This window comes from Neopelma chrysocephalum, unplaced genomic scaffold, assembly GCF_003984885.1.
Source record: "Neopelma chrysocephalum unplaced genomic scaffold, ASM398488v2 Primary Assembly neopelma1_97102, whole genome shotgun sequence".
Taxonomy (NCBI): Eukaryota; Metazoa; Chordata; class Aves; order Passeriformes; family Pipridae; genus Neopelma; species Neopelma chrysocephalum.
This window is the reverse complement of record NW_020925744.1, coordinates 4852677-4880130: the sequence shown is the minus strand read 5'-3', so window position 1 is coordinate 4880130 and position 27454 is coordinate 4852677. Positions and strand designations below refer to the sequence as shown.

Here is a 27454-nt window from a genome sequence, read left to right as displayed (position 1 = left end):
AAAGAGGAAAAAGAGAAAAGAGAAAAAAGTGAAAAAAAGTGAAAAAAGTGAAAAAAGAGAAAAAAGTGAAAAAAAGGAGAAAAAAGACAAAAAAGAGAAAAAAGTTAAAAAAAGAGAAAAAAGAGAAAAAAAGAGGAAACCCCCACAACACAAAACCTTTCTGTAAAGATTATTTAGTGCTATGATAAAGTTCTTTGTATATCTGATATGTATTTGCATTTCAAAAGTGAATTATCTGGGTTTGCTTTGACCCACTGAAAAAAGTGTGTATAACAGCTATAGTAAGACATTATTAAACTTGCAAGAGATGAATTATTGGAGTTGTTTTTGCTGTTCACAATTTTTTTTGGTAAGTTTTTTTTTTAAATTATTTTTCTTTGCAGCCTGAAGTACTTGAACAACTGAATGGGTTAAAGGAATTTTGGATGGATGGTAATAGACTAACACTTATTCCAGGGGTAAGTTCTTTTACTATGTTAAATATTTACTATTTCAAATTACAGTGGTATTTGCTTTGTCAGTGATCATATATGTTGAAGTTGCTATGCAGTTTTAATGTTACTTAAAGCCAAAAGGCAAAATGACACTTAAATGCTTAACTAGTCCACTTAGAAATTATAACTGATTATGAGGGCTGGGTTCACGGCTTTTTTTTTTTTAATTCATTGAAAGTTACATACTTCTCATCTAAAATTATGTTCCAATTAAGGAAAAGGGTAAAAATCTTAGATCAAATTTAGGGTTGACTGGTCCTTCCAAAAAGGGATTATTTGGTGTTAACAATCAGGAATTTACCTGATAAATATGTTGAGTGAAGTTTTAATGGTCACGAGTTTAAAGCAAGCAGTGCCAATTTTGGTGCCATGTAAACAGGGAGCATTGCCAGTTCCTGAGAAAATGTTGTGTTGACTTTGTCTGGATTTTGGATGTCTCTCAGGATTACATGTGGTTCAGGCTGACCTATCATTACAGTACTTAAGAACCTTTGCTTATGTGTAGTCAACTGGGAAATGAGTGTTTGAAAAAGGCTGGTTTTCAGCCTTAAAATCACCAGCAGTCTTGAGATGTGCAGCCTTGTCGCCTGATCAGTAGTTTTCTCTATTGTTTTTCCTTACTTCACCTAACTCATTCTTGAAGAATTGAGTACTTAGATTGTACAATACAAACTGAACATTTGTATTCTATGGTAAAATAAAACTGTATTTCTGAAAGTTATTTCATCTTTCCCATGAATATTTTAGTATAGTAGTGTACCCAGATCTTCAGGCTTATGCTTGATTCATATGGAATCTCAAACAAGCTGATATTTTGGCTTGTTTCTTTCAGTTTAGTACAATTAGGGATTCATCATTTTTGGTTTTGAGGTTAAGTAGGATGCAGTTTTAGACAAAAGACAAACACTAAGAGTCTTTACTGGAGCATAATGATGTCTTTACATTATCTGTCTCTGTAGTCTGTTCTAAAGCTTCAGTTACTTGATTCATATTACGGACATGCAGCGTTACTGTGATGTGTGTGTAAAAACAGTTGTGTTTATCTGCACAAACTACTTCATTATAAATCTTGGATATTTTGCATAAAACTGTATTTCAGCACTGTAAGTTTTTTCCTCTGGCAGTAGAGACAGTTTGTCAGAACTGATGGATTTTTTTTTTTGAATGTGCGCTTTGTAGAATGCATTATTTTCTCTTGTTTTAGTTCATAGGCACTTTGAAACAATTGACCTACTTGGACGTTTCTAAAAACAACATTGAAGTAGTTGAAGAAGGTATTTCAGGTTGTGAAAGCCTGCAAGACCTACTGTTATCCAGTAATTCACTTCAGCAACTGCCAGAGTCTATTGGTTTGTATTTTCAGTTAATTCATGTTCTTAAAAGCCTATAGGTCAGAACAGAACACTTGAGACTAGAAAAATGACGTTTTAGAATTGTTCCAAATGATGAAAAGTGCCAGTTTTTGATCAAGCTGTACTGTGTGGCTGAATAATAGCTTATAATTGTTTTGGAGCATTCTTGACTTTATACAGTAGTTTGTAAATGGATGAAAAACTACTGTCTGTATCAGAAGAAAACCAGTATTTTTTCCTCCTTGCCAGCCCTCACCCCTCCTTCCCCACACACCCCAATGGCCAACACATTGTAAAGTGGCAAACTAGTTCTGTAAGCTCATCTACTTGTTTCCTTAGGAATACAATAGTATAGGCATGCCAGGGAATAAAGAAGATGTGGTTGCTTGGCCATAGTGCGTTTTTTTTCCCTCATTAAGTAATAATTAAAACTCAGCTTAATGAACTCAAATGTCCATTTTGATTTACTTGTTCCTATTATAACAGGTTCCCTGAAGAGGATGACAACACTTAAAATTGATGAAAACCAGTTGATTTATTTGCCAGACTCCATAGGAGGGTAGGTATTTCACCAAAATAAAAATTTGAATTGCCGTTCTGAACACTTTTCTGTAACAGTGGCTCCTCTTTTTCTATAACTACTTGATTTAATTTCTTCTACCTATTACGTCTTAATAAAATTGAAGACAAGTGCTTTCACGTCTTAGTTCTACTTTGAAGCATGTATGTTCTATTATTTAATTCCAAAAGGCATATGCTCCTCATGTAATGCAGCCACCAATCTATAAAAGAAAAATTGAATGTGAAAGAATACAAGAGACATTGAAACTGTTTTTTGACAGTAACATCGTTATGGTAGATATTGTAAATGATTGAACTACTGTCAAAAATCTTGTAAAAAGTAAATCTGAACACACAGGAGAATTTTCACCTGTTAGCAGGGGGTTTTTTAAGATATATTTTGCTGTTCAGGAATTAAATTAAAAACTTGCAAATAATGACAGAAATAATTGGTTCAGAATTAAGTGCTGTACAGATGTACAGTTTGTTCCAATTTCTTTTCATCTATTGTAATTAATGAAGATTTTGTTGCCAAAGTTTACAAAACATTGCATCACAGCCAGATTATTAGGTTCACTGTCTCTAACTCTTGAAATTCTTTGCTTGTTCAGAAATTGCACTCAGCTCCAATTTGACTTTGGTCTGTCCCATTCTGAATGTTTCAGTACCTTACACCAGCATGTTGTCATGTAGCACACAAACATTTGATGTTGTTGACCTCCCTGTTTTCATTGAATGGTCTCTTTTGAGGACAGTGTAAAGGAGATTTAAAAAAACCTACCCCAAAATACATTTTAGGCAATCAGTAAAGAATTTTTCTTGAATTTTAACTCCTTTGGGTTTATTTTAACTATGTTTGAGATTAATAATTAATAGTGATGTTCACTTCCTGTAAATTTTAAGTATAAAATTAATATTGGTTTAATTAATCTATATAGAGGAGTAATTTTTTTTTTTTAGGTTAATATCAGTAGAAGAACTGGACTGTAGTTTCAATGAGATTGAAACATTGCCTTCATCTGTTGGGCAGCTCTCTAATATAAGAACATTTGCTGCAGATCATAACTTTTTAACACAGCTGCCATCAGAGGTATGTATGTAATTACAAAACTGTAAAATGATTATTTTAATTTATTTTACACTATATAGTCTGTACAACTTGTGAAAAACAAGTTAAAATAGGTCTTGAGTGGATTTTCTTTGTGCATATTTTTAAAAGAGGGCGTATACAAATGTACAAGTTTTCAAGTAATGAAATTCTGATTCTGTTTTTTAAACAAGTAGAAATTCATTGCTTGGGTATTGAAATGAAAAGGTAAAGAATAAATTGATTATACTTTACAGGCCAAATAGCTTTAAAACTAATTGTTTTAAAACAATAAAAATTTGCGTATTTGTATTATGAAGAGGAATTAATTCTTTGTGGTTTGTTTTTTTTTTTTTTTAGATTGGAAACTGGAAGCATGTAACAGTGTTGTTTCTGCATTCTAATAAGCTTGAATTTCTCCCTGAAGAAATGGGTGATATGCAGAAATTAAAAGTCATCAATTTGAGTGATAATAGGTTTGCGAATGCTTTTATTCAAGTAGAATTTGTATAAAATGCAATGTAGAGGGATTGTTACAAATACATTATGCTGTCTTTCCTTAACTCACGCACAGCTTAGATATTTAATGTATTATTGTTGTATTCTGGATCTTGCAGTTCCATGGTATTAAGCTGTCTTTATTTAATTAGACTTGGCACACACATTGAAGTGCAGGTTCAACACATTCCTGATTGTTAGCATGTGTTTTTCTGGGAAATTAGTTTGGTTATTTTCATAAAGCTTTTGATTCTTAAAATTCAATAGCTTCCTCTATTGCAAATGGAACACCCAGCAGTATCACAGTATAGCGTAAGACACTTTGCTCTTCTGGGGAAGGGGGAAAAGAGCTGTGTTTTATGAGAGCTGATCGTTACAAATGGACAAAATGTTTAGCTTCAGGGAATTGCTAGTTTACAGAATTGAAGTATACTGGAAGAGAGAAATCTCACGGAGCTCTCACACCTGTTCTGTCAATCCAGCTTCTCTGTACTCCATATAGAGCTTGATTATCCATTAATGCCAGAGCTTCCATTATCCAGGGCAGCCCTTTCCCAACACATGTGCCCTTGGAGAAAAACTTATTTTCAGGTGTAGTACTTTTTTTCTTCGTTGGCATGCATGAATATTGGCAGATAAAATGCTGAGGATTCAGATTTATTAATTCACATTAAATGTCTTCAAAATTCAAGACGCTCAGCTGAGTTAAATTCAAGTTACAATGTCACTTCTCTTTTCTTAAGCTAAAAAAAGCTGCTTTTTTTGCTAAACTGGGTAGAAATAAGTTTTTCTCATTTGCTTGGGATTTTTTTAATTTCAGTTATAGCTTTGAATCTAAACTACATGCTGTAGCCTTTCAATTCTCAATAGTTAATAATTTAACTTTATATGTAAATGTCCTTTTAAAACATTTTGCAAGCTGATGCAGGATTGTTTAACAGTCTTAACAGTATGGCTAAATGTACTTACATAAATTCTGGTTGTAATTTACAGGCTGAAGAATTTACCATTTACCTTTACAAAACTGCAACAGCTCACTGCTATGTGGCTATCAGACAATCAGGTAAAATGTTTTTAAATTAAAAATAGATGATTTTTGACTTCATTCCTAATGGAATTGACAAGCACAGAGCCATCTGTTAAATAATGAGACCTAGTACTGTGTATGTGGATCAATACTTTCCCGACATTACTGTGTTGGTTCTCCTGAAGTAAACAACAGTGAGCCTACCTGTCTCTGGAGACTCATACTTTTGACAAAGTTCTGTGCTGTGAGGAAATGCAATTTAGCAGATGCCTGGGTGGGGGGAGGTGTTCATTTTTGTTTTTCTCAATTCAGGCTTGTTTACGCAGAGGAGTTAATGATGATAAGCTCGTACTTGAACATGTACATGCTGGTGCTTTCACAGCTATACCAGCAGGTAAATTCAGCATGCCTTTATTGAGCTAGGTTTCTTGCTACACCTTTGAACAACGTGACTGTCTGAGTTTCAAGCTATTGAGCAGTAACTCATGCACTTGTAGCTTGTATTCTTCCTTTGTGTTAAAGCCCTGTGTGCTATGCTGATTTTCTGAATGGCGCGAAGGTGTACAGGGCTGTCAGAGATCTGCAAGCCTCAGATGTGCACTTTTACTAACATAGTAATTTCAGGAATCCTCTGCCCTTTTCTGTAAGGTGTGCTGGATGTTCCATCTAGTATTAGTATGAAAAAACAAGTATAAAATTTTTGGTTTTATATGATTGTCTGCAGGTTTAAATGGCCAAATATATCTGTGCATTCCAGATCAGTCTGCTTTGGGATATTAGTAAGTCCCAAAAAGAAACTAGGTTACTTTTTGAATATCCAGTGTTTACTTTTCACTAAAACTGTTATAAAGCTGTTATAAAGCTGACTGAGTTTCAGTCCTCAGTCAAAGCCAGTCATTAGTCAAAGACAGACATGTTAATAGCTTTGTTAGTGAAAATTATTCAGAAGATAAATGGTTTAATACAAGGCAGAGTAGTCTTCAAAGTCATGGCACAGGCATGCTCTTTGATAGGCAGATCATATTTACTTTTTTGTATATATTCTTGTAATATGTCTTTCTTTCCTTTACTTTCTAGTCTAAACCACTTATCCCTCTTCAAAAAGAAACTGACCCTGACACACAGAAAACAGTGCTTACGAATTACATGTTCCCTCAGCAACCAAGGACTGAGGATGGTAAGGATTTCAGAAATACCTTCCTAGTGCCTTCTAATGTGTGTGCAATACCTGTAATAGAATGTGGGAATTATAGATTTGGAGATTCAGTGAAGTTCAAGATTTTTCCTGAAAGTATTCACTCCATTTGAACCTTTTTTCCTCAGGTGCCAATGTTTCTTTCTGTAGACAAAGGCTGCTTTTTTGGCTTAAGCTGACAGAACCTGCCTCTGAGGTTGTTGCTCCAATTGGAAGGTTTAAAGTTCACTAGACATTTTTTCAAAATTTAAAAATTCAATTTTTGTAAAATTCTCTTATCAGTTTTTTTTTTTTGGTCAGGAAGCTTTAGTGATAATGAAGTCTATTAGAATATTTCCAAATGTGTTAAAATTGCAACTTTGCCCTATAAATGAAGAATAGCTAATATTCCATTGCACTTACAGAGCCCTAAAATTAAGTATTTTTCTATTTCAGGTATAAAATTATTAATATGAACAGTCTTGGTATTGCTATTGAAGAATATATATGTGCCAGGGTGGTAGGGGCAGATTTATTAGACTTTTTGCATGCATTAGTGGAACGTGGCTGATGTAACACAGAGACACGCTAGAATAAGAGGCAGTGGGTACCTAAAAGATTTTTTTAATCTCTTGTAAAATTAAGCAAGAAATACTTGTTTGTAAAGCCCCTGGCAGTTGTATAACTTCTGCAAAATCTTGCCATTACCTTAAGTCTTAGATTCTTAGATTTTTTTTTTTTCAGGGTTAGTAATAATGCAGGTTTTTGTCACTAAATCATTCTTACTCTTCATTTTTAAATTTTCATCTAATGAAATCAAGTGAATGTTCTTACATGTGCTTAATGTGACCAATTCACTGAAGTTAGGCTATATAAATCTATACAAGTATAATTTACATTTTTAGATATATACGCACACATAATTTCATATTTGTATGTAGAATAAAAATACTTTTCAGCAGAGTTCTGAAAGTGTGTTAAGACTGGTATGCAGCTGGGTATATGATTTTTTTTCCAGATAGGGATTTCACTACTGTAAAAGTACAGCCCAGTTCATAAAGCAGTGGCGGTGCAGTTAGTCTTCAATTAATGGTTCTGCTACTCTTTAAAGAATACATACAAAAGCACACCAATCCATCCAAGAGAAAGAAAAGAATGTTTTTTTTATTTTGCTTAGTATATCCTATTCTTATAAGAGCTTATTTGGTGGTTTTTTTTAGTTATGTTCATGTCTGATAATGAAAGTTTCAATCCATCTCTGTGGGAGGAACAGCGGAAACAGCGTGCTCAGGTGGCATTTGAGTGTGATGAAGACAAAGATGAGAGAGAGGCACCACCCCGGGTTAGTATTAAATTATTTTTGAGTACTTGTTGCTTCCCTCCCTCTTACTTCCACCCCTTAATCTCATCCTTTTCCTTACTTTGTCTGTGGGTTTCACTCTGTTGAATAAATCAAATCTTTATTTATTAGTTAAGAGTACCTAGCAGGATGAAACATCATAGTCTGGATTTTTTTTTGTTTGCTTTTAGTTTGAGTGTTTCTTGGACAGATCATTTTAAGCAGGGCACAAGGGAAGAGCTCTCAGCTGATCTCTGCCAATGTATGGCCTAACTGGGAAACTACCTGATTGAGGTGCTGTGGAGAACGATAGTGGGGAGACAGTGATTAATCCTGATTTTTTTTTTTAAAGTGAATTACAGCTGTCATAATCCTTACTTGCAATCAGCGGGACACACTGGGGGGAGGACTAGTGAAAGTAATTCATAATCTTCCTGGGTTTTATAAGCCTAAGTCTGCATCAATGCAGGTAGGCTTGAATAGTGAAGTGGAGATCCTGGATTGTTTGGTGGTTCATCCTAGTTAATTATTTGTTTTAAAGTTTATGCTTTTATGACGGCATTCAATTAAATGTAGAACATTACTGCCTTTTGTTACACAGGAGGGCAATCTGAAGAGATACCCAACTCCATATCCTGATGAACTGAAGAATATGGTCAAAACAGTCCAGACAATTGTACACAGACTAAAGGATGAAGAATCTACTGAAGATATTGCCAAGGAGTCAAAACGAGAAGGCCAGACAGTTTCTGTAAAAGATGTGGGAGTAAAGGTTGGAGGCAATACTGTAATTTTCTGGTTTTGCAAGAACTTCCAAAGATCTTATTGATTCTTTTTAATCTTCTTCTCCCTCCCCTCTAATGCTTTAGCAAGAAAAATTGTCAGATTACAGAACACAATTTACCTCTTCCCCACCCAAGGAAGTTTGTAATAAACGTCTGGTGTGCACTAGCAATTTTCCTCCTACACTAAGAACAAGGAAAGCGACTTAATTATCAGGCAAATACAAACTATGGGTATGTTAAGGAGCTGATTTCTTCAGTTTCTGGAGGAATGGCATCTTTGTCATCCTCTGATCCTCTTTTATCTGCTAGACTTCACAGTGAAATTTGAGATGATCTCTAAGGATCTTGCTGCTGCTTTCATGACTGAAGGTTTTATGTGATAAGTTGGGAAGGCAATATGAGCAAGCTGGGAAAGGTGTCAAGAGTCTGTAACAGGCTGATGCAGTGTGATAGGTGATAGGACTACTGTTTGGTGCTGACATAGAATCGTTGCAGATATTGGCCATTTGGGGTTTTTTTGTTTAACTGGAAATTTAGTGGTACAAATGGACAAAAGTAAGGAGAAGAGTCAAACTGACTGACAAAGGGTAGGGTAGTCTGTGGCGACTGATTTGGTAGTGTGTGGAGATTTCTCAGCATTTCATACCTGGTGTGTTCCATACTGTATAATTTCAGAGCTCAGATATTTTTTCGTATTTTCCATATTTTCCCAAAATACATAATGTTGACTCTAAATATCATATGTTATTGAAAACCTTTGAGGATGTTTTTTCTGCTAATGTTCTTAATTCTGTAGACTTCAGAAATCGGTTCAATAAAGAACAAAGTAGATGAGAGAAAACAATATTCAGCAGGAAGCTCTGTGCAGAAGCCTAGTGAACCAGAAACTGAGCACAGCACTGCAAATTCACAGATAACTGCACTTGTTAAAACCTTGCAGAACACGAAAACAATTGTCAACCATGAAGACATGCTTGAGGTATGGCATTGCAATGAGCATTATAGCATTCAAAAAAGTTCATAATGAAAGATACATGCATTAAAGAAAAAGAAAGTAAACTCAATTAAGGGTTAATCTAAACTGTGAAAAGACTCATACTTCGATAGAATTCTTCAGTTATTGCTTGATTGTCAGTACTTCATTAAATAATCAGTTTTAATTGTCACTGAAAAGAGAAAATACCCAATTAGTGGAAGCAATAAAAAACCTTGTATATCCAAATGACAAGGCACATGCATTTCAAATGAAATGTGGAATGTGGGTTTAAAAGTATTTATTCCTCTGTGTTTATTAGTGAGCTGACAAAAATATTACTTGGAATGTATTTACTTCTTATAGTGAGAGATTTTAAACTTAGGAACTCTGTACATCTCTCTCACAAACACAGTGTATTCATTTATTTAGAAAATTTGAGATTGATGACAAATTTTGGAACTTGTCATTTAATCAGTTCCCAGCCTGTAAAATACTTTTTCATAGCTTCACAAGCAGATTAGGTTTTTGCCTGTGTTCTGTAAGCAGCAGAACATACATGTATCATACTTTTTGCTGAAGAGACCTGGTGACAGGCAGTTGTGGCTGTTGCTGGATACTTCCGCACTAGCACATTCCTGCTTCTGTTTACTTTCTGAAAATACTGGTTTGACATTTTTCTGTAATCTAAAAACATAATGTCAGAAGATCAGGTTGTTTGTCTAATGATAGTGACAGCAATTCTTTGTAGATGACTGTATGCCAGTAAGTAAATGAGGCAGGGATAGTGAATTCCTTACTTCCTTGTACTCGTTTGAAGGTTACTCTGTTGCAGAATCCAGTTATCTAAACTTTGCATGTTTGTTAAAATGTTTCCATTTCAACATTGATTACACTTGTTATATGTCACATCCAAGAGGAAGGGCAATGTGGTAGATGCAGTGAAGGGTTGGTTGTTCTGACTGCAGATAAAAGCAGATGGATTTTTAGTTTTTATTTTTAATGAAGACTACCATAGCTTGTTTGCTACTTCTCAGTCAGGTTTGTCCTGCAGTCTGAAGAACTGGCCAGGTAATTAGTATCATAGGAAGATGGTGCTCCAGTAGGTTCCATGTTTTAAGTGTTACAAAACAGTAAGAAAAAGTGAATATTGGCAGACTGGAATTTGCAACATGGATTTTGTAGCATTTGTAGTAGGAAGCATGTTTGCTAAAAAGAAATTTCCACTTTAGGGAAAGAAGGCTTGCTGGGGCATTTCTTCAAAATGTTACTGGAAACAATTGGTTTTTGAAGATGATCAAATATAGGGCTGGCAGTAGGGTACTGAACCAGTTACATGGCTGCTTTTGTGGCAGCTTTGTCTGTTAATCTCTTTCATAAGTGCACTGAGCTCCATCTTATGGTTCAGAACTAGTGATTTCTAAATTAAATGTATTCAGCATTGCTTTATTCCTCTGCTGTTGTTCTTGAAGTTAAATAACTTTTTTTCCTTTTGGAGTTTACCCGCAGCAAGCTACCCTTGCTCTTTTTTTTGCAAGACTAGGCAAGTCAAGCTCATCGTCTTTTCTGACAGCATAGCTCTTCATTCCTAAAATTGTTTTGGTCATGCTACTCTATAGATGTTTCAGTTTGAGATCTTCTTTGCAAGACCAATACCCAGCTAGTCAGTCTGCACTGTTTGCAGTTCAGTGATCACTTTGTGACTTGGACTCAACTGGAAATTCTCTCTAATGGTGGAATGAAGGCTACATCTGCTTGCTTGAAGTAGTTTTTGCAGCTAAAGTTACCTGTTTGATCGTCATCCCATGGAGTTTAGCAGTGACAATGCAAGTCTCCATGCGCTACTTCTTAGAGATAATTCAGTTGACTTGCACTACAGATGCACTACAAAGCTATGTTACACCGATACTGTGTGGCTTGTTTCTCCTTGTTGTTCATTGAGTGATAGTTTAGATAGCATTTACTTCACCTTTAAGCTGCTCTTTAAAATACATAGCGTAAAGCTCTTTTTCCTTTAGCAGGAGTCAGAAGAACTCTCCTCTGATGAAGAGATGAAAATGGCAGAAATGCGACCACCACTGATAGAAACCTCCATAAACCAACCAAAAGTGGTAGCTCTTAGCAATACCAAGAAAGGTAAAATACCATAAAAAGCACTGGAAGTGTTGTGTGCTTCTGATAATTTCTTGACTCAAAGTGGCTAATTTTTTGAATGAAATTATGTAAAAGTAGGCTTAATTTGTATGTTTTAAAAGAAAGATGATTAATTCTCTATTTAAACAGTGAAGGCAGGAAAAAAATCTGCAATATCTTATGCTTAAGTGCACAATAGAGAAAGCTGTTTTGACATCCTAATTTTCTTGATTCTTGTTAGCAGTTTAAAAGCAGAGGGGAAGAAGAGATGTATGTGTTTTGGGAGATTGTGAGCTTGAACACAATCTGGAAGTGTTTAAGAAAAGATTGCAGAAAGTGGTATTTATATTGGAAAAATTCTATATTTCCTGCTCCTCCCAGATTTTGTGAATTGTTGCTGTTATAGGCAGCTCCTATACTGCTGTTATAGACAGCAGTATTTGTTTAAATTTCTTAGAGAAGATGTGCTCACTTCCTAAGGTTTATTCTTAACTTCTCTTTTGGCAACTCTTTCTCCAGAATTATTTTAATCTTTCATTTTTCTTTGTTCCTCTAATATGAAACTTCAGAATATTTTCTTTTGTTAACAAAGTTTTATATTCTCTGAAATATAATTTTGGTCTGGGTAACCATTTCTTTAAGACTAAGAAATGGCCTAGGATTCAGAGAAAACATGAATTAAAAATTATACAGCAAATAGTATTTTACTTCGTATGATATCCTAGTCCAGTACTTTCCAGGAGAAAAGGCTTTTCTGCCTGTTAGATGTAAAAAGGTGAGATTTAGTGAGGAAAACCACATGGAGATAGCAGGACTTTACTGACGAGGATCACACACAGAGGAAAAGGTTGATGTTTTTCGATGCTGTCTTTGAGTTTTTATGTCTGACTGAAGAATCAGGTCAAAACTTCTTTCTTGTCTCTGAAGATAGACATGAGTTCTGCTAAATTCATGCATTTGGCACCTGTAACTGTGTCTTGAAGCAAAAATTTAAACTTATTTGTTTCTACACTCATGTCAGAATCATGGCTGGCTTGAATTCCTCCAGAGGAATTATTTTTATATGGATTTAAAATGTAAGTATGCATACATTATGCAAGAATCAATGTACACAGGGGTAAATTAGTCAGAAACTGTTGTTCTAAGTGATCTGCAGAGCATGGGGATGCACTGGATTCCAAATCGGCAAAGAACGTTTTCCATTCCTGGTTTTGTACATTTACGAAAGAAATTCAGAGCTTATCTAGTGATCTAGTGGTTCCAGAGTATTTGATCTAATAAATAGCAATTTGACAATGATACAATGTTCAAAATCAGGAACTATGTACACTTTCAAAATTCTGCAGTGTATTTCATTTTCTTAGGGGCTCATGTAATTCAGAACTTTCAAATCATTGTAAAAGCAGAAATATGTTTTGATATATGTATTTTGAGGAAGTATTCAATAATGTAGCACCATCATATGCCAAGGAAACTGGGAATAAAGCAGCAACGTACATTTAATTAACAGGTAAGGGCTGTTTACATTGAGCCAAATACTTAAAAAATAGGAACTATCACCAACAGTTGAGATTAACTTTGCAAAGGCGTTAGCTTACAATTTAGTTTCTGGTAGTAAGAATTACTGAACAAGAGACAATTTCTAAATACCATACATACACGGGTGAATTGGCTATTAATAAAATGTATGTGTCTAACTAAACTGGCAAATTTTTATTTCAGATGATTCAAAAGATACTGATTCCTTATCAGATGAAGCTACCCACAATAGCAATCAGAATAACAGCAACTGTTCCTCTCCTTCTCGAATGTCAGATTCTGTTTCCTTAAATACCGACAGTAGCCAAGATATTTCTCTCTGTTCTCCTGACAAAGAAACACATGCATCTGTTTTATCCAAGATCAGGTTTGTAAGATACTGTACACCACTAAGCAAATACAATAGAAAATTGTTACTCAATATTTCATATCATGTGTACATTTCTTTAATTCATTAATTTATCATTTATGAAGGAATTTAAATTTTTATGTTTTGAAATAAGGTTGATAATTTTAAGGTTAATAAGGGTCTTGTAAAAAAATAATTCAGAAACTAACTTTAGTATACAATACATGGTTCCCATCATTTTAATAATGATTCCCATCTTTTTAATAATAGGGTGTAATAATTTAATCTATTTAATTTTTTATCCCTGTAGATACTTCAATATACCATTTTAAAAGCTCAGTGGTTTTACCTGCTTGATTTCGTACATCAATTTGATTGCTAATAGAACTATTAAAGGCTTTTAGAAACTTACAAAGAATGTAATTACAGGTTGTCACTCTTCTAGAGGTTTTGGTCAGAAAATGCCATTTTTTAAAAGATTACCAGTTTTGTCCAGTATTGTCATGGAAATTAAAAGAAATTGATTTAAAAAAGTGACTTATTGTCACTTTGTAGTTCTTGACATTTCTAAACTGTTTTTAATAACTACTGTTGAATTGAAACGAACTTCTGAAATCAGATGACACAAACGTTGCTGAAATGAGTCCTCTCTATAACACTTTTCTGCAATGGTAAGATAGCAAATGGTTTTTTGTCCTGTTTTGTATGCACAGTGTGGCTGTATTGCATGTTAACGATAGTTTTTTCTAGAAGAGTTCTTAGAGAAATATCTTGGTTCCTTTTGGAACTTCTTTCAAGAGCCTTCTTTTTTTTTTTTCCCCAGACGAGAAGATGAAAATTTGAATATTTTGCAAAATGGAGGAGAATTGAGCAACACAGTAAAAGAAAAATTAAATGTGCAAGAGAAGGTTACAAATTTGTCTGAATATGAATTAAGCATTGGAGAAAGATTAGGCCTGATAGGAAAAGATGTTGATCTAAGCACTCCTATGGAGGAGTCTCACAAATTAGACCAAATAAACATGAATATCAATAAACTAGTTAGTGAAGAGGCAGTTCCAGTTCCTGTAGAAAGGTTAGAAACACAGAAAACCGTTTCAGTAATGGGCTTTTTGAATAACAACACAAAAGAAGAAAGTGAGCGCTTGGAAAATGGAAATCAGTATCCTACAAATAAAGTAAATGGACATCCTGAGGAAACAGTACAGTCTCCCAGTAAAGACAAACTAGTGAAAAGCACTACAGTTGATGGTGATGCCGCTGAGCTGTCTGTTTCAATAAGCACTGAAGATTTGTCTCCCCAGAGAAGCGGTCCTGTGATGAAATCTCACAGCATCACCAGTATGGACAGTGGTAGTCTGAAAATCTATGATATTGTAAATGAGAATGGATCTCAACAGTCAAACTCCATGGTAAAATCAGCATCTGATACTGCAGATGGAAAAAACATAGTCCGAAGTAAATCTGCTACTCTTCTGTATGATCAGCCTTTGCAGGTTTTTCCTGGGTCATCGTCATCATCTGATTTAGTGTCTTCTACAAAAACTGTGTTCAAGTTTGACTCAAATCACAATCCCGAAGGTGCTAACGTAGTGAGAGGATCAGTGACAGGTGGTGCACAGATGCTCTGCATTCCTCCCCAGTATAATATTCAGTACAGCAGCAGTGCAGCAGCAAAAGATGCCCTGTGGCCCCAGAAACAAAACTCCCAAGTAGAACAAAGCAGCTTACCTCCTTCATGTCTGCTTAGGTCTGACAGTACAGAAACTCCCAGCTACATAAAGCATTCTGCCAACATGAATTTCTCCAATCATAACAATGTCCGAGCCAGCACTGTGTACAACACTCACCAGAGGATGGCTGGGAGACATATGGATATGTGGGCTGTCCCACCTAATGACAGACTGCTCCTGGGAGCAACCAGACACACTCTCCAAAGGCAGAGCAGTGTATCTTCTACAGCTTCTATAAATGTTGGGGATAGTGGACCTTCCAGGCGGGCCCAGGTTCCTGAAGGGGACTATTTAACATACAGAGATTTGCATTCGATGGGAAGAGGTCCACCAGTAATGTCAGGGCAGCAGAGACCTCTTTCTGCCCGAACATACAGCATTGATGGCCCAAATGTAACCCGGCCACAGAGTGCTCGACCCTCAGTGAATGAAATACCAGAAAGAACTATGTCAGTCAGTGACTTCAATTACTCACGGACTAGCCCTTTGAAGAGGTCAAATGCAAGGGTTAACTCTGAGCACTCACTGTTAGACCCTGCAGGAAAAAGTAAAGTCCCTCATGACTGGAGGGAACAGGTGCTGCGACATATTGAGGCTAAGAAGTTAGAAAAGGTAAAAATAATTTTTTTTTTCCTCTACTTCTCTGTTACCTGGGTGTGGAATAAGATAAATACTCTATGTTTTGAACTTCTTTTAATTACTAGTGAAAATCTACTTTTGATCCTGCTCTAAAAAGGGTAAACATGCTTGTGATGAATATCTGAGAAACACTCAGATGGTAGACTGTAAATGAACTTTTCCCCCAAATTAAAAAAAGGTGCTGTTGTTTTTACATCGTACTTGCCAGTTTAGCCAAATTACTATTGAATACATTGAATATGTCACACTGACCTGCTGGACTGCAAGGCCAGCTCTTGAAAGCCAGGTAATTATTGTAGCATTGTACTCACATTATACTAAATATTCCCTTACACTTCCTGATCTTTCTTTTCTGTCTTTTTTCCCTTATTTCTTCTCTTTAAGAAGAAAGTAAAAAAAAGAAAATCAGTAAAATCTATTTGGAAATATAGGTCTACAGCTTCAGTTGCTGAAGAATTCAATAGCCATAATTATCATGTATTTGCCTTCAAGCCAGTTATCTTTTTAAGTTGGGTATCTGACAGATTGTTGAATGAATTGCTGTGAGATGGGAACACTTAAAAATCTTGTTTGTTTCAGAAAATTACAGTAGGTTTTGATAGAACTAGAGATGAGGAAGAGGATTCTTTATGTACTGTAAATGCAATCAAGAACTTGAGCTGATGTGTAGAGCTGAACAATTATATATCTTAAGAATTTGAGTAGAACCTGGAAGAGTGTAATCTGTGCTTTTCAGTTAGCCCAGTTGAAAAAATCATCACTAAAAAATGGATAGAATGTCATTTAGCCTGACCCTGTTTCTTAGGAAGAGAAGTAAGTCAAGCAGTCAAAATACATTTTGATTATGCCAGCTACATGGATTTTGGTTTTTAGTTTCTTTTCTAAGAACATACTTTTCTTTATTATTATTATCATTATGCTAAATATTTGCATATCTATGATAGCTAGAGAAATTTAATTGGAGATGGTGGGAAAAATTACTTTTAAATATAATTTTTCTTTAGAAATCCCAGTATTTGGAGGGATTGGTTTACTTTTGTTGTTTTGGTTTGGATTTTTTTTTTTTTTTTAAGTTGTATAACTTCTGGTGACAGAAAGGGACAGGTTTTGTTTTTTAAAGAAGCCTGCACAACAGCTGTACCTGTTCTGGTCCAGATTGTCACCTACAACAGAAAATGTTTTTGGGCTTTGACAGTACTGTGCTGTAGTGTGGGGGACCCTTTGTCCCACAAGAGGGTCACAAGTGTCACCATGTTCCAACTCTAATAAACATTCCCTCATTTTCAATTCTTCTGGATGGTTATATAAAATCTTACATGAAATGACAAAAGAAGCAAAAATCCCAGCACTCCCTGAATACAGAGGGAAACAAAACTTCAGTGCAGTGCTAATGCAGTTTGTTTATTGCTTGTTCATCTGCATGCTAAGAAGAGTGTTTAATACAGAAGTGATACCTGTTCAGGTCTGTAGAAGAGTAATCACCTTTACTAAAATGACATTGATCGCCTGACTTGATTTGCTTTTTATCTGTCCATACTTTCTATTATGCTTTATATGTAAGCTTTAATTTTTTCTACTAGACTGGTATGGGATAGCTGCTATTGAGATCTTAGCTGTGGATCTAATTTAACAGATCTTTTAAGTCTGTTTTCTATGTGTGTGTTTTTGTTCTGGCCTTGAAGTGTTTTAAAGTAGCTTTTACTTAACAATCTGAGACATATTTATGGGTTCAAAAGTGAATGCGTATATAATTGTCAACATTATATTCTCTAGGATATAACTGACTTAAAAAGAAGAATCTGAACTGTGAAAAATGTAGATATGATCCTATATGGCAGCTGGCAAATATGATAATGTGAAAATTCTAAGAATTTACTGGATAGTTCTTTGCTCTTTTAAAATAATGGTTTCAGTATTTCTGTTTGTAATTAAAAATTAGCTGAGTGGTGAGGGTGCTCAGTCTATAAAAAAGACTTCTGAAAGTTTTGAAGTCTGAAAAAAAAAAAACCCAGTAATTAACAGAACTCATTTAAGGAACAAGCCCAATTACAGAACTCATTTAAGGAACATTTATTGGAAACTACTCCGACAGAGCTTTCATGGACTTTAAAATGGTGGGTTTTTAGAAGTGTTGGATACAACACTGACAAAAACAGGTATATAAAATTACACATTTTGACAAATATTTAATACTTCTTGACCAATATGGGTTATTAGTATTACTTTTGCTGTGACTCTTATTGTTACTGTTACATGTTTATTATTTCTACCTTGTGCTTATTAGGAAGGGAGGGTGTAGCGGACTTTTGAATGTTGATTTTGTTGTGGGTTTGTTTTGTTTTGTTTTGTTTTTATTTTTATTTTATTTTCCTAAGCTCCTCAAAGACATGTTGATTTTCTTTTTATAAAATTTAGTAACTGAAGAGAGAGGGAAGAATGAATGCACAGAAAGAATGAAAGAAACAGTGTCTGCTTGTTGGACAAACTAGATAAGCTAGTTTTTTATCTGTTATCCCTTTTTACCTGATATAGGTAGGAAAAAAAACTTCCAAGAGTTTAATTTGCATGAGGAGAGATACAGAATAGTTTTAAGTCTACCAAAAATGATTAAAAATGGGTTCCAGCCAAGTAACCAGCATTTGTAATACCTTTAACGGGCTCACTGATCAGTGATCTTATTATGGGCCATTCACTTAGGAGTTGGACTCGATCCTTTTGCGTCCCTTCCAACTCAGAATATTCTGTGAAATGCAGAGACTAACTAAAATTATCCATCTGGCTGAATGAAGGTGAAAATGGTTCATGAGACCATTTGTAAATAGAAATCACGCATATAGTAGAAGAAACAGCTGGCTTACCTGATGCAAAGCATGTTTTGTTGTGGGAGAAAGGAGCTTACTTAAATGTCAAGCTGCTCTCTAGTGATTATATATATAAGCTGTTGGAAAGCAGGCAGTCAATTCTGCCCCACCCCCAACCTCATAAATGTAGTGCACAGGTGAGTTTTAGAAACAGTAATATTTTTTAGGATATTTTTCTTTTTGAGTGTGACGTGCCAATTTTACCACCTGGTATGTTGCAGTAGTCTCCTACAGTCGTCTTGTTGGCTTTTATTTAGGATTTTAAACTGCCTGTATAGAAGCACTAATGTCACACTAGTATGCAGAGGAGGAATTTCTTATCCATAAACTGCAGTAAAAAAATCTGCAACCGTTATTTGCAAATATCTAATACATTTCCATGTACAAAAATAATTAGTGACCCTGCCTGTCCTTTCTTTACATATGTATATTACCTTTTTTTGTTGTGGATCTCTTGGGAGTTCATTAGGTGTGTGTTTGCTTTCAGTTCTAATTTCATCTTCAATGAAGTTGTCTGGTTTTTTATCTACTATGTAGATATGGTTTTTTATGTACTATTTAAAGTGCAGAGCTTTCAGAGGAGAGATCATAAAGTTTAATTCCTCATTTCAAATTTGGAAATCAGAATAGTTGGGTTTTTTTCTCAGAGTTGTCAGTGTACAGTGCCTTATTAAAAGAAAAACATCTAAATGTTTTAGTTTTGGGACAGAATTGTAGTTTTAATCGAAGTTTTTCTTGAACGCATCCCTAACATGCAAAAATATTTTAATTGATATGGTCTCAGATTTTCTCCAAGGTAAGATTGCTTCAGTGTGTCAAGGACAGTAACTTCAGTGGGTCTGTGAATACATAAAATTAAGTGCTTAAGTGTTTGTAAGATCATAACCTGAAGAATATTTTGACACTGATAAATTACAGGAATGTTATCCATTCAGTAGTTGTTAGTTTTAAATTTTGATTTTAGTTTTATTTGTATTTTCTCCATTTTGAATGAACTACTGAACCATCAGTGTGATATTTTGTGGAGTTCAGAAGTCAAGCCACTTTAAACACTTTAAAAGGATTAAAATTCTTGTGTGTTTGGTATGTAAACAGCAAAAGTTCAGACCCTGCAAACATTTTATGACAGTAGAATTTAAATTACATGTAATTTTCCATGTGTAACTCTTCAGCAGGAATGCTTTTGTTTGTGGAAGAGATCTAAATTCATGCCTTTTTTTCCTCTTGTGACTGAAGAACAGTTTTATAATATTTAACCTTTTCTTTGAGATTAACTGGTATCTTGCTAAAACTCTGTCAGATTTTTTTTTCCCCTGCTTGTGGGCTTTTACTCCAAAAGGCTTACACCAGTAATTTTAGGCATTTTGAGAATACCTTGTACAAACTTTTTTGTGATGAGTCTTAGATGGTCATTGGGAATGAAAACTGAAGAGATTTCCAGACATTTAATATCATCTCAAAGAGTAACTTATGTCCACCTTTAGCCTGCAGTTGATTCTCAGTATTGTTAAATAAATAAGTAAACAGATAAATAAAAGGAGTAGTACTTAGGATTAGCAGGTAACTTCCCAGTTAAGGCTATTCCAAGATAAGTAGAATGTAGAGTCTTGTTCCCTACAGATACTTCAATTTTACTAGTTTGTCTTCTACACTGAAATTTCATGGATTGTCATGACAGATTCCATCCAGTCTTAAAATTACAACAATATTATCTAATAGAAATTCTCCTAAATAAATTCCACTATTTATTGTCTAAATTTACCGAAGTAAATGTATTACAGCACTTCAATTCCCAAAATGTTCCCAAAAGAATGCTTACTATGCCATTGATATTATCCAAGAGCCTTGGCCAATAAAAAATATGGTCAGTAAATACCATTTTCCAAGGGAGTTTCCAGAGACTGTGCTACCAGAGCATCTGGGGAATACAAGTATGCAGAGGCATATGACTTTGATTATTAAAACAGTTTTATTTTCACAAGATGAAGCTTGTATGAAAGAGCAGATGTCTGCCTGAGGACTAGTGACTATTTTCAAAATCACATTAGTATACATAGTCAGTAGGCAAATGCCAAAATATATTTATTCATGTAAGAATTGTTGCTGTATCTTAGTCAAATTATACCTATTCTGAACATTTCTTTCCTTTCTTTAACTTGGAAAAATTAGACAACTATGAATTTGCTGAGGTTTGATGCTTTGTGGTATATCTTTTCCTATGATCATATTTTTTCATAGAGTTTGTCACATTTTCAAGATAGGTTTGTTTCATTCATCAGGTGGAATGTGAAGGATTTTCTGTTTCTTCCCTTGCGTAGTCTGTTTTGTTCTTACAGCTACAGAAGTCCATGGTGGCAAGATGGTAATGTCTCCTGCTTTTTTAGTTAGCCTTGACAATTTTGCAGGGGTCAGTTTGCAAGATAATGAAGCTCAAAACCAAACCACTATCACTTCTGTCCTTGAGGTCATGTTACCTGTTTGATTGCCTACAGTAGCACAGGGGTGGTATCAGTTTCCTTCAAGCCTCTTCTCCTTTAAATGAGCTTGTTCACATTCTTGAATGTAGTGTTACTGAAATTGCTAATGTTGACAGGGTGGCTATAGCAAGAAAATCCAGTCAGTCAAATCTCTGCATAAATTTTTATTTGTACTTTACCAGTAGTGTATGTGGGGGATGAGACAAAATAATAACTGGTAATTAGATAGTTGTCCATAGGTGTTTTTCTTGACTGCCAACTTCTCTTCCTAAAACATATTGGATATGTTGCAACTTTACTGAAAACCTGAAAATTTTGATAAGCACCTTTGTTGTTTTTTTCAGACATGTGAATATTTGAATGACTTTATTTACATGTAATTCTGCATGTTAACTGCTGATTGCACGCTGATTTACAGTAAATAAGGGTAATTAGGGTCACTAAGTTGTGTTTTATACATCACAGGCATACTGTTCTTGCATGGTTTTTATCTTGCATGACAATGGAATATGTTTGTATTACATGTATAACATGTCTTTGTGGTTTATGCATGCTGCACTAATCTCTGTGTTAAATCTGTCCCCTTTTTATTCAGAGCATGCTGTCTCGGTCCTTTAATTCCAATTATGCTGCAGTTAGCAGCTTTCACTATGGCAGCTCTAGGGATCTGCATGGCAGCCAGGGTAGTGTTGCCTTGAGTGTTGCAGACGGAAGAGGTTCTGGTGTGCACATTGTTCGAGTGAGTACCTACAGGAGGTTATTGCAATATGTAGAGGGGTAAAGAAACACTGAGGTGGCCCTTAAGTTCATAGAGTTTCCTTTTACATATGCACCATGCTGTATTACAAAGAATATAATTTATGTGCTGGAATTCTTTTTTTGGCATTAAATACTTTGCCTTCACTTCATATGCCTTAAACTTACTGCAAGGCTTTTCAATTTAATGTCATGAAGTTGAGTTTTTTAAATGGCTTTTGTAGATGGCTGAACACATTGTCTGGTTTTGTTGTACCTTTGTGAACAAGAGATTACCATCCTGATTTTAATCTAGGTTGATAAAGGTTTGAACAAAATCTTACAATGCTTTTTCCTCCCCCAAACCAAATTCTGATGATATGAACTGAACTGTAAGTTACTGTGGGCATTCAAGAAAATTAACAGTAAATTCTAAGAAAATGTGAGGAAATGAGTTTTTAACTCTTAGCATCCTGAGTGATGTTATGGTATCCATAGTGAGCAAGATAAAGTCAACAGAAGTTTAATCCTTGAATAAGTTAGTCCCTAGCATTTGTTGACTTGTCTCATCAGCTTACTGGTGATTAAAGACACCTCTGCAGTTGGGAGTTTCTGTAAATATTCATCAGTGTTTTATGGGTTTATGGTGGCTTGGCTAGTGAGATTTTCTGCTAGTTAATCAAAGAAGATAAAGAATGATAAAGCCCTTAACATATTTTATCAGAATGTTTTAATTTGAATTATCTGAAGACAGCTGTCTTTACTGCTCCATTCTGCTTAAAGCATCCTCAGGCGTCTACTCCAGGAGACCAATGCCAGGATGAAGTATTTGTTTCAGGACAGCAGAATTACTCATCTGCCACGCTTAGTCTCAAAGATGTTCCTTCAGACAGCATGAAGAAAATAGCTGTGCAGGTAATTATGTGCATGACACCATGGATAGGATATTATTTACTATTATTTGTAAGGGTGTATTTTTTATTAATAGTAGAAATTTATGTTGGGATAGCAGTTGGAACTAGGGCTTCTTTAAAATGTAATACGCAGGCTTCGAAGCTAGTACAGATGAAATAGCATCCTCTTTTTGGAAGACAAAACTTAGTTAACTGTATCAAGGGAGAGAGTTCTTAGTTTTCTTCAGTAGGTGCTTTGAAAGAAAAAATCTGCAGCCAAACAAGTACTTGCAAGTGGAAATTGGAATATGGCAGATGATTTCAGAAAAGCAATCTGAATCTGATTAAACCTTTTAAAGAACAAACCTGAAAAATGTAATGAAATTGTGATGATAAACCTGAATTTGTAGGGGGCACTGCATTCATCTCTTAAGCACCATCTATAGAGGTGGGACTTACTACAATTAAACTAAATGGATGCTTGTAAATTATTATGATGCATCAATTGATTTTATTCTTATAACTTCAGTAATTTCAGTAGCATTTCTACAGACACTGGATATTGGGAATTTGCATGTGGATATATTTTGCCTATGTAAACTCTGCCTCTGGCACTGCAATAAAAAGTAGTTTTCCTTCATACTTCAGGTTTTCAGAAAAGGCAGTGGAAAATTGTGTAAATTAAATACATCTGATCAATAAATAAGCTAAAAATGTATTAAATACGTCATCCTTTCTCCGAATCAGTTTGAGATAAACTCAGAACAGATTCTGATATGTGTCCATTCACATAGCATGTTTAAAGGTTGAAATTTGCACACTTCAGTTATTTTATAATATTGAGAGAGGGAGTATTTTAACATCCTTGTATCCTGTAACTAATGGGAGGCAGAAAAAAGATCTGTAACTCAAACCTGTAGCATTTTTGGAATCATACAGACAAATGAGTGACTAATTAGGGTGGATAAGAGCATGAGGCAAATGGGCAAGGAGGGAAAAGTCTACCCATCTCAACACAGAGCTGCAGAGCTGAGCAGTAACTCTGAGACTTCAATAAGAAATATTGTCACCTCCAGCATCATTCCTGGGGACATAGTTTGAATGTACTGTATATCTTGACAGTTGTGTACCTTACTGCTGCTTGTCACCATTATCAAATCAGTGACATATGTTAACAGAGGAATAACATCTGTTGGAAATACTGCAATTTTGATAGTAAAATCTTGAGCATGGATGTGAACTTGCTCAGAAGGTTTTCTTGTGGTCACCTTAGGATGCTTGGAGAGCACATAGTTTCTGTCTGGTAGCTAGGGCGGATTTTTATTTTTGTATGATCTACTGGAAATCATTACAAAATCTCTGAGTTTTATGCAAGGAAAGTGCAAACTATACTGATACCAACCAAGTGTCAATACTGTTAGTTGCACTGCTAGAAAATAACGTTTGGGAAAACTCAGTGAAACAAGTGCTAAAAGCAAAGGTTGTCTAGTCTGTTCTAGTAGATTAGCATTCAAAGAAAGTTTTTGTTTTTCATATTTGTTCTCAGTATGTCAGAGCTTATAACTTTGAAGAAAATGGAGTATAATTATATGTGATCCAGAAGAGTAGTTTTAGTAATGTTACTAAAAACTAAGAACAGTCAATTGTGAGAAGTATTGAAATAATAGAGGAGGAATTGAGGATTGCTGCTTATTTAATGTGTGACACTGAGAATTCATATTTTATTCAGATGCCTTTGACAAATGGACAAATGTGCCAGCCTCAAAGACTTCAGGCAAGCTACAGCCAAGTCCATCATCTCCCTCCTCAATCATCAGTAGCAAGACATCCATCTAGAGAGCAATTAATTGATTATCTGATGTTGAAAGTTGCCCACCACCCTCCCTATACCCAGTCCCAGTGTTCTCCCAGACAAAGCCATGAGTTGGCAAAGCAAGAGGTAAGAATAAAATCTAGTATGATATGACATCTGTCACTAAATGGCAGTGAATTGTTACATTGTTTTCATGTATTACAATTTCTCTGTCAATGGTGACAGAAATCATATAGGCATTTATCTCCAGCAGAAGACAATGTTATCTCAGTGCAATTCTACTCAAATCACACGTTCCTTCCAGTTTTGAGAGAAATGTGGTAGATTTTTAACAGAATATACCAGAAACTTAAACTTACGTCTTTTTAGTGAGCTGGAAATTTATTTCTCAACCATATTTATTGTTCCCTAACTCATTATTTAGCTAGTAACTGAAAAAATACAAAGTAGCTGTACAACTTGGAGCACTTTGCATCTGGAATGGTTCAAAACCCTGCAAATGTAGAAATGTGCATTCACAAACAGAAGTCCCTAAAAAAAAGTGTGAGCAGTCTTATGCATGCCTGATAATTATCAGTTTTATTATGATAGACAGATGTAGAACATATAAGAAATTCTTATACCATTTAATGGCTCTTTCATTGTGGCAGCCTGCTTTCTGTATTGTTTTGGGTTTTCTGAGAAAATACTGAGAACTACATTTAAATTCTGTGCTAGAATGAGAATGTCCACTTACTGTGTAAAGTAAGTTTTCTAGTCAAGTCTTCTAGCAAGAGAAAGAAGACAGTGTTGGCTACTTAGAACTTAGAGTGAAAGTAGGAATGAGATTTGATTTTTAGAATTCAGCTAAGGTAGCAAAGAAATATGAGGAATAGGTTCTTTCATAGGAGCATATATATTTGCTAGGGGCATTAAAATAATTTACATAATATCAAAATATATTTGAATTTAAAGCCCACATGAATTATGATTATAATAATAGTGATATTGGAGTAAAACTTAGGCACATGATGCTGCTGTATTGTAATCTTGTTCTGCAGTAAAATAATGAGATATAATACTCTCTTGAACTGGTGGGTTGTTTGTTTTTTTTTGCTTTGTAAAGCTTTTGTTCACCTGAATTCCATAGTAATAATTTCATGATAGTAGCTCTGAATGCATATTTTCAGCCAGTTTATCTAACTTTAGTTGTAACTACTTAGATTCGAGTGAGAATTGACAAGGATCCAGAACTTGGATTTAGTATATCAGGAGGAGTTGGTGGTAGAGGGAATCCATTCAGACCAGAAGATGATGTAAGTATTTTATACTAATGCTTTTTAAAAGCATTCTGATTTATAATGTTTCTTATGTTTAGCAAAGGGAGAAAAGGAAGTATATGTATTTCCCAAACTACTAACCTCCAGGACTGGAAGGGAGAGAACTGGGGACAAATGATGTGGAAAATCAAGGTTGTAGGTGACCACAGAGGTCACATGACAACACGGAGGATTATTTTAGCAGAGTAGTTCTTGCACAGTTCTAGAAATCACTCAATAGATTTGAGATATTGAATTACAGAGGGTACAATTATGAATCCTATTAAAAAAGAGACCACAGCCTACAGCTTTATTTCTGGTAGTTGATAATTAATTTTGACATATACATCTGACATATACATTTTGACATATACATCTGCCAAATTAAGCCAAAGAAAATCAGAATTTGCCCCTCAGTACCCCTTTAAAGATAATTCTCCTGGATTTAAAATAAGAAAAGGAAGGCAGTCTCAAAAGACAGTAGACCTGTAGAATAAAATTGCATTCTCTCCTACTTAGGATGAAAAATTGAAAAAATGTTTTGAATTACATCTGTTTGATGCTAGTCCTGCTATTCATAAACAAGTTGTCAAAATGTTTTCCACCTCTATTTTTCAAGGGAATATTTGTAACGAGAGTGCAGCCAGACGGACCGGCATCTAAGTTGCTGCAGCCTGGGGATAAAATAATTCAGGTACTGTAATCACCTAATTAATTAGCCTATGTAATATGCCAGTTCATTCTTAGTTTGCATCTAAGAGGAGAATGTTTAATTTTTGGATAGATTACCGGTATCTTTTCCAGATTTTTTTCTTATATTCTGGGATGATGCTTTTAATTTTCTTCCACCTAGCATCAGGAGAGATGATATGGACTTGAAGCATGGTGGATAATTTTTTCAAATTCTGAACATTTTTCACACTTCTAAAAACAAAACAACAAAAAAGAATGACAAAACATCATTTAAGGTGGAACATGAGCATTTCGGTAGGCTTTACTGTCATTCAGTTTTTCATTTTATGGTTGTTCACACGCAGTGTTCTGAATAATGTGTTGTCTGAATACCAGCAGTTACTCCTCACAGCCCCTCTCTGCAGCTGCATCTTGCTGTTAATCCCTCTCCACCCTACAGTTCCTGCCAGCCCTTGCTGCCTCTCCCCCACTGGCACTGCACTCTGGACATGCAGAAGCTGCCTCTCAGCTGGCTGCCCCATCTGCTGCCAGTGAACCAGGTTGGGCATTCAGGAGTCATGGCTTCTGGGCTGCAAGCTGTGTCGTTCTTTAATCTGTGTCTGTACCTTTCAGACCTATCTGCATCAGATTTGTTTGAATTTGTCTTGTGAACTCATTAAGCTATCTGGGGAGGGGTCAGAGAAATGAACAGTTTCTTAAGAATGGGCTAAGGGCACATTTGAACATTGTTGCAGCCACCCTTAAAGTTGCAAAGCTTGTTAAAAATAATTCACCCCATTAGTGATTTGAGAATGTTGGTGGAGTCGACTCGGATGCATTTCAGTTTTCTAAAAACAGAACAAACAAAAAACCCAAAACCAAACACCACCCTCCCCACTAGTATCTCGATGAAACCACAACATCCTGTGAACAGTTTTCTAAAACAAAGCCAAATTGAAAACTTAGTCTAATTCTTTAAATTAAAGATTTTTGTTTAATGAGGAATTCATAATTTGAAAAAG

The 27454-nt window shown here is 35.1% G+C and overlaps 1 protein-coding gene across 6 annotated transcripts in view; it reads left to right on the top strand.

The window, feature by feature from the left end:
* ERBIN (erbb2 interacting protein) overlaps positions 1–27454 on the top strand; it is a 116066-nt gene that overhangs the window by 84122 nt on the left and 4490 nt on the right. Inside the window, exons 10-27 of one of the 6 annotated variants that reach the window (XM_027671375.1) lie at positions 384–458; positions 1699–1843; positions 2333–2405; positions 3368–3497; positions 3855–3970; positions 4986–5055; positions 6097–6196; positions 7414–7535; positions 8134–8304; positions 9114–9296; positions 11309–11426; positions 13146–13329; positions 14135–15656; positions 21617–21760; positions 22540–22671; positions 24379–24588; positions 25665–25757; positions 26380–26454. In XM_027671375.1, the coding sequence (XP_027527176.1) occupies positions 384–458; positions 1699–1843; positions 2333–2405; positions 3368–3497; positions 3855–3970; positions 4986–5055; positions 6097–6196; positions 7414–7535; positions 8134–8304; positions 9114–9296; positions 11309–11426; positions 13146–13329; positions 14135–15656; positions 21617–21760; positions 22540–22671; positions 24379–24588; positions 25665–25757; positions 26380–26454 (3663 nt within the window). The remainder of the gene's footprint in view (positions 1–383; positions 459–1698; positions 1844–2332; positions 2406–3367; positions 3498–3854; positions 3971–4985; positions 5056–6096; positions 6197–7413; positions 7536–8133; positions 8305–9113; positions 9297–11308; positions 11427–13145; positions 13330–14134; positions 15657–21616; positions 21761–22539; positions 22672–24378; positions 24589–25664; positions 25758–26379; positions 26455–27454) is intronic. The other 5 variants (XM_027671376.1, XM_027671377.1, XM_027671378.1 and 2 more) reach the window with 5 other exon arrangements.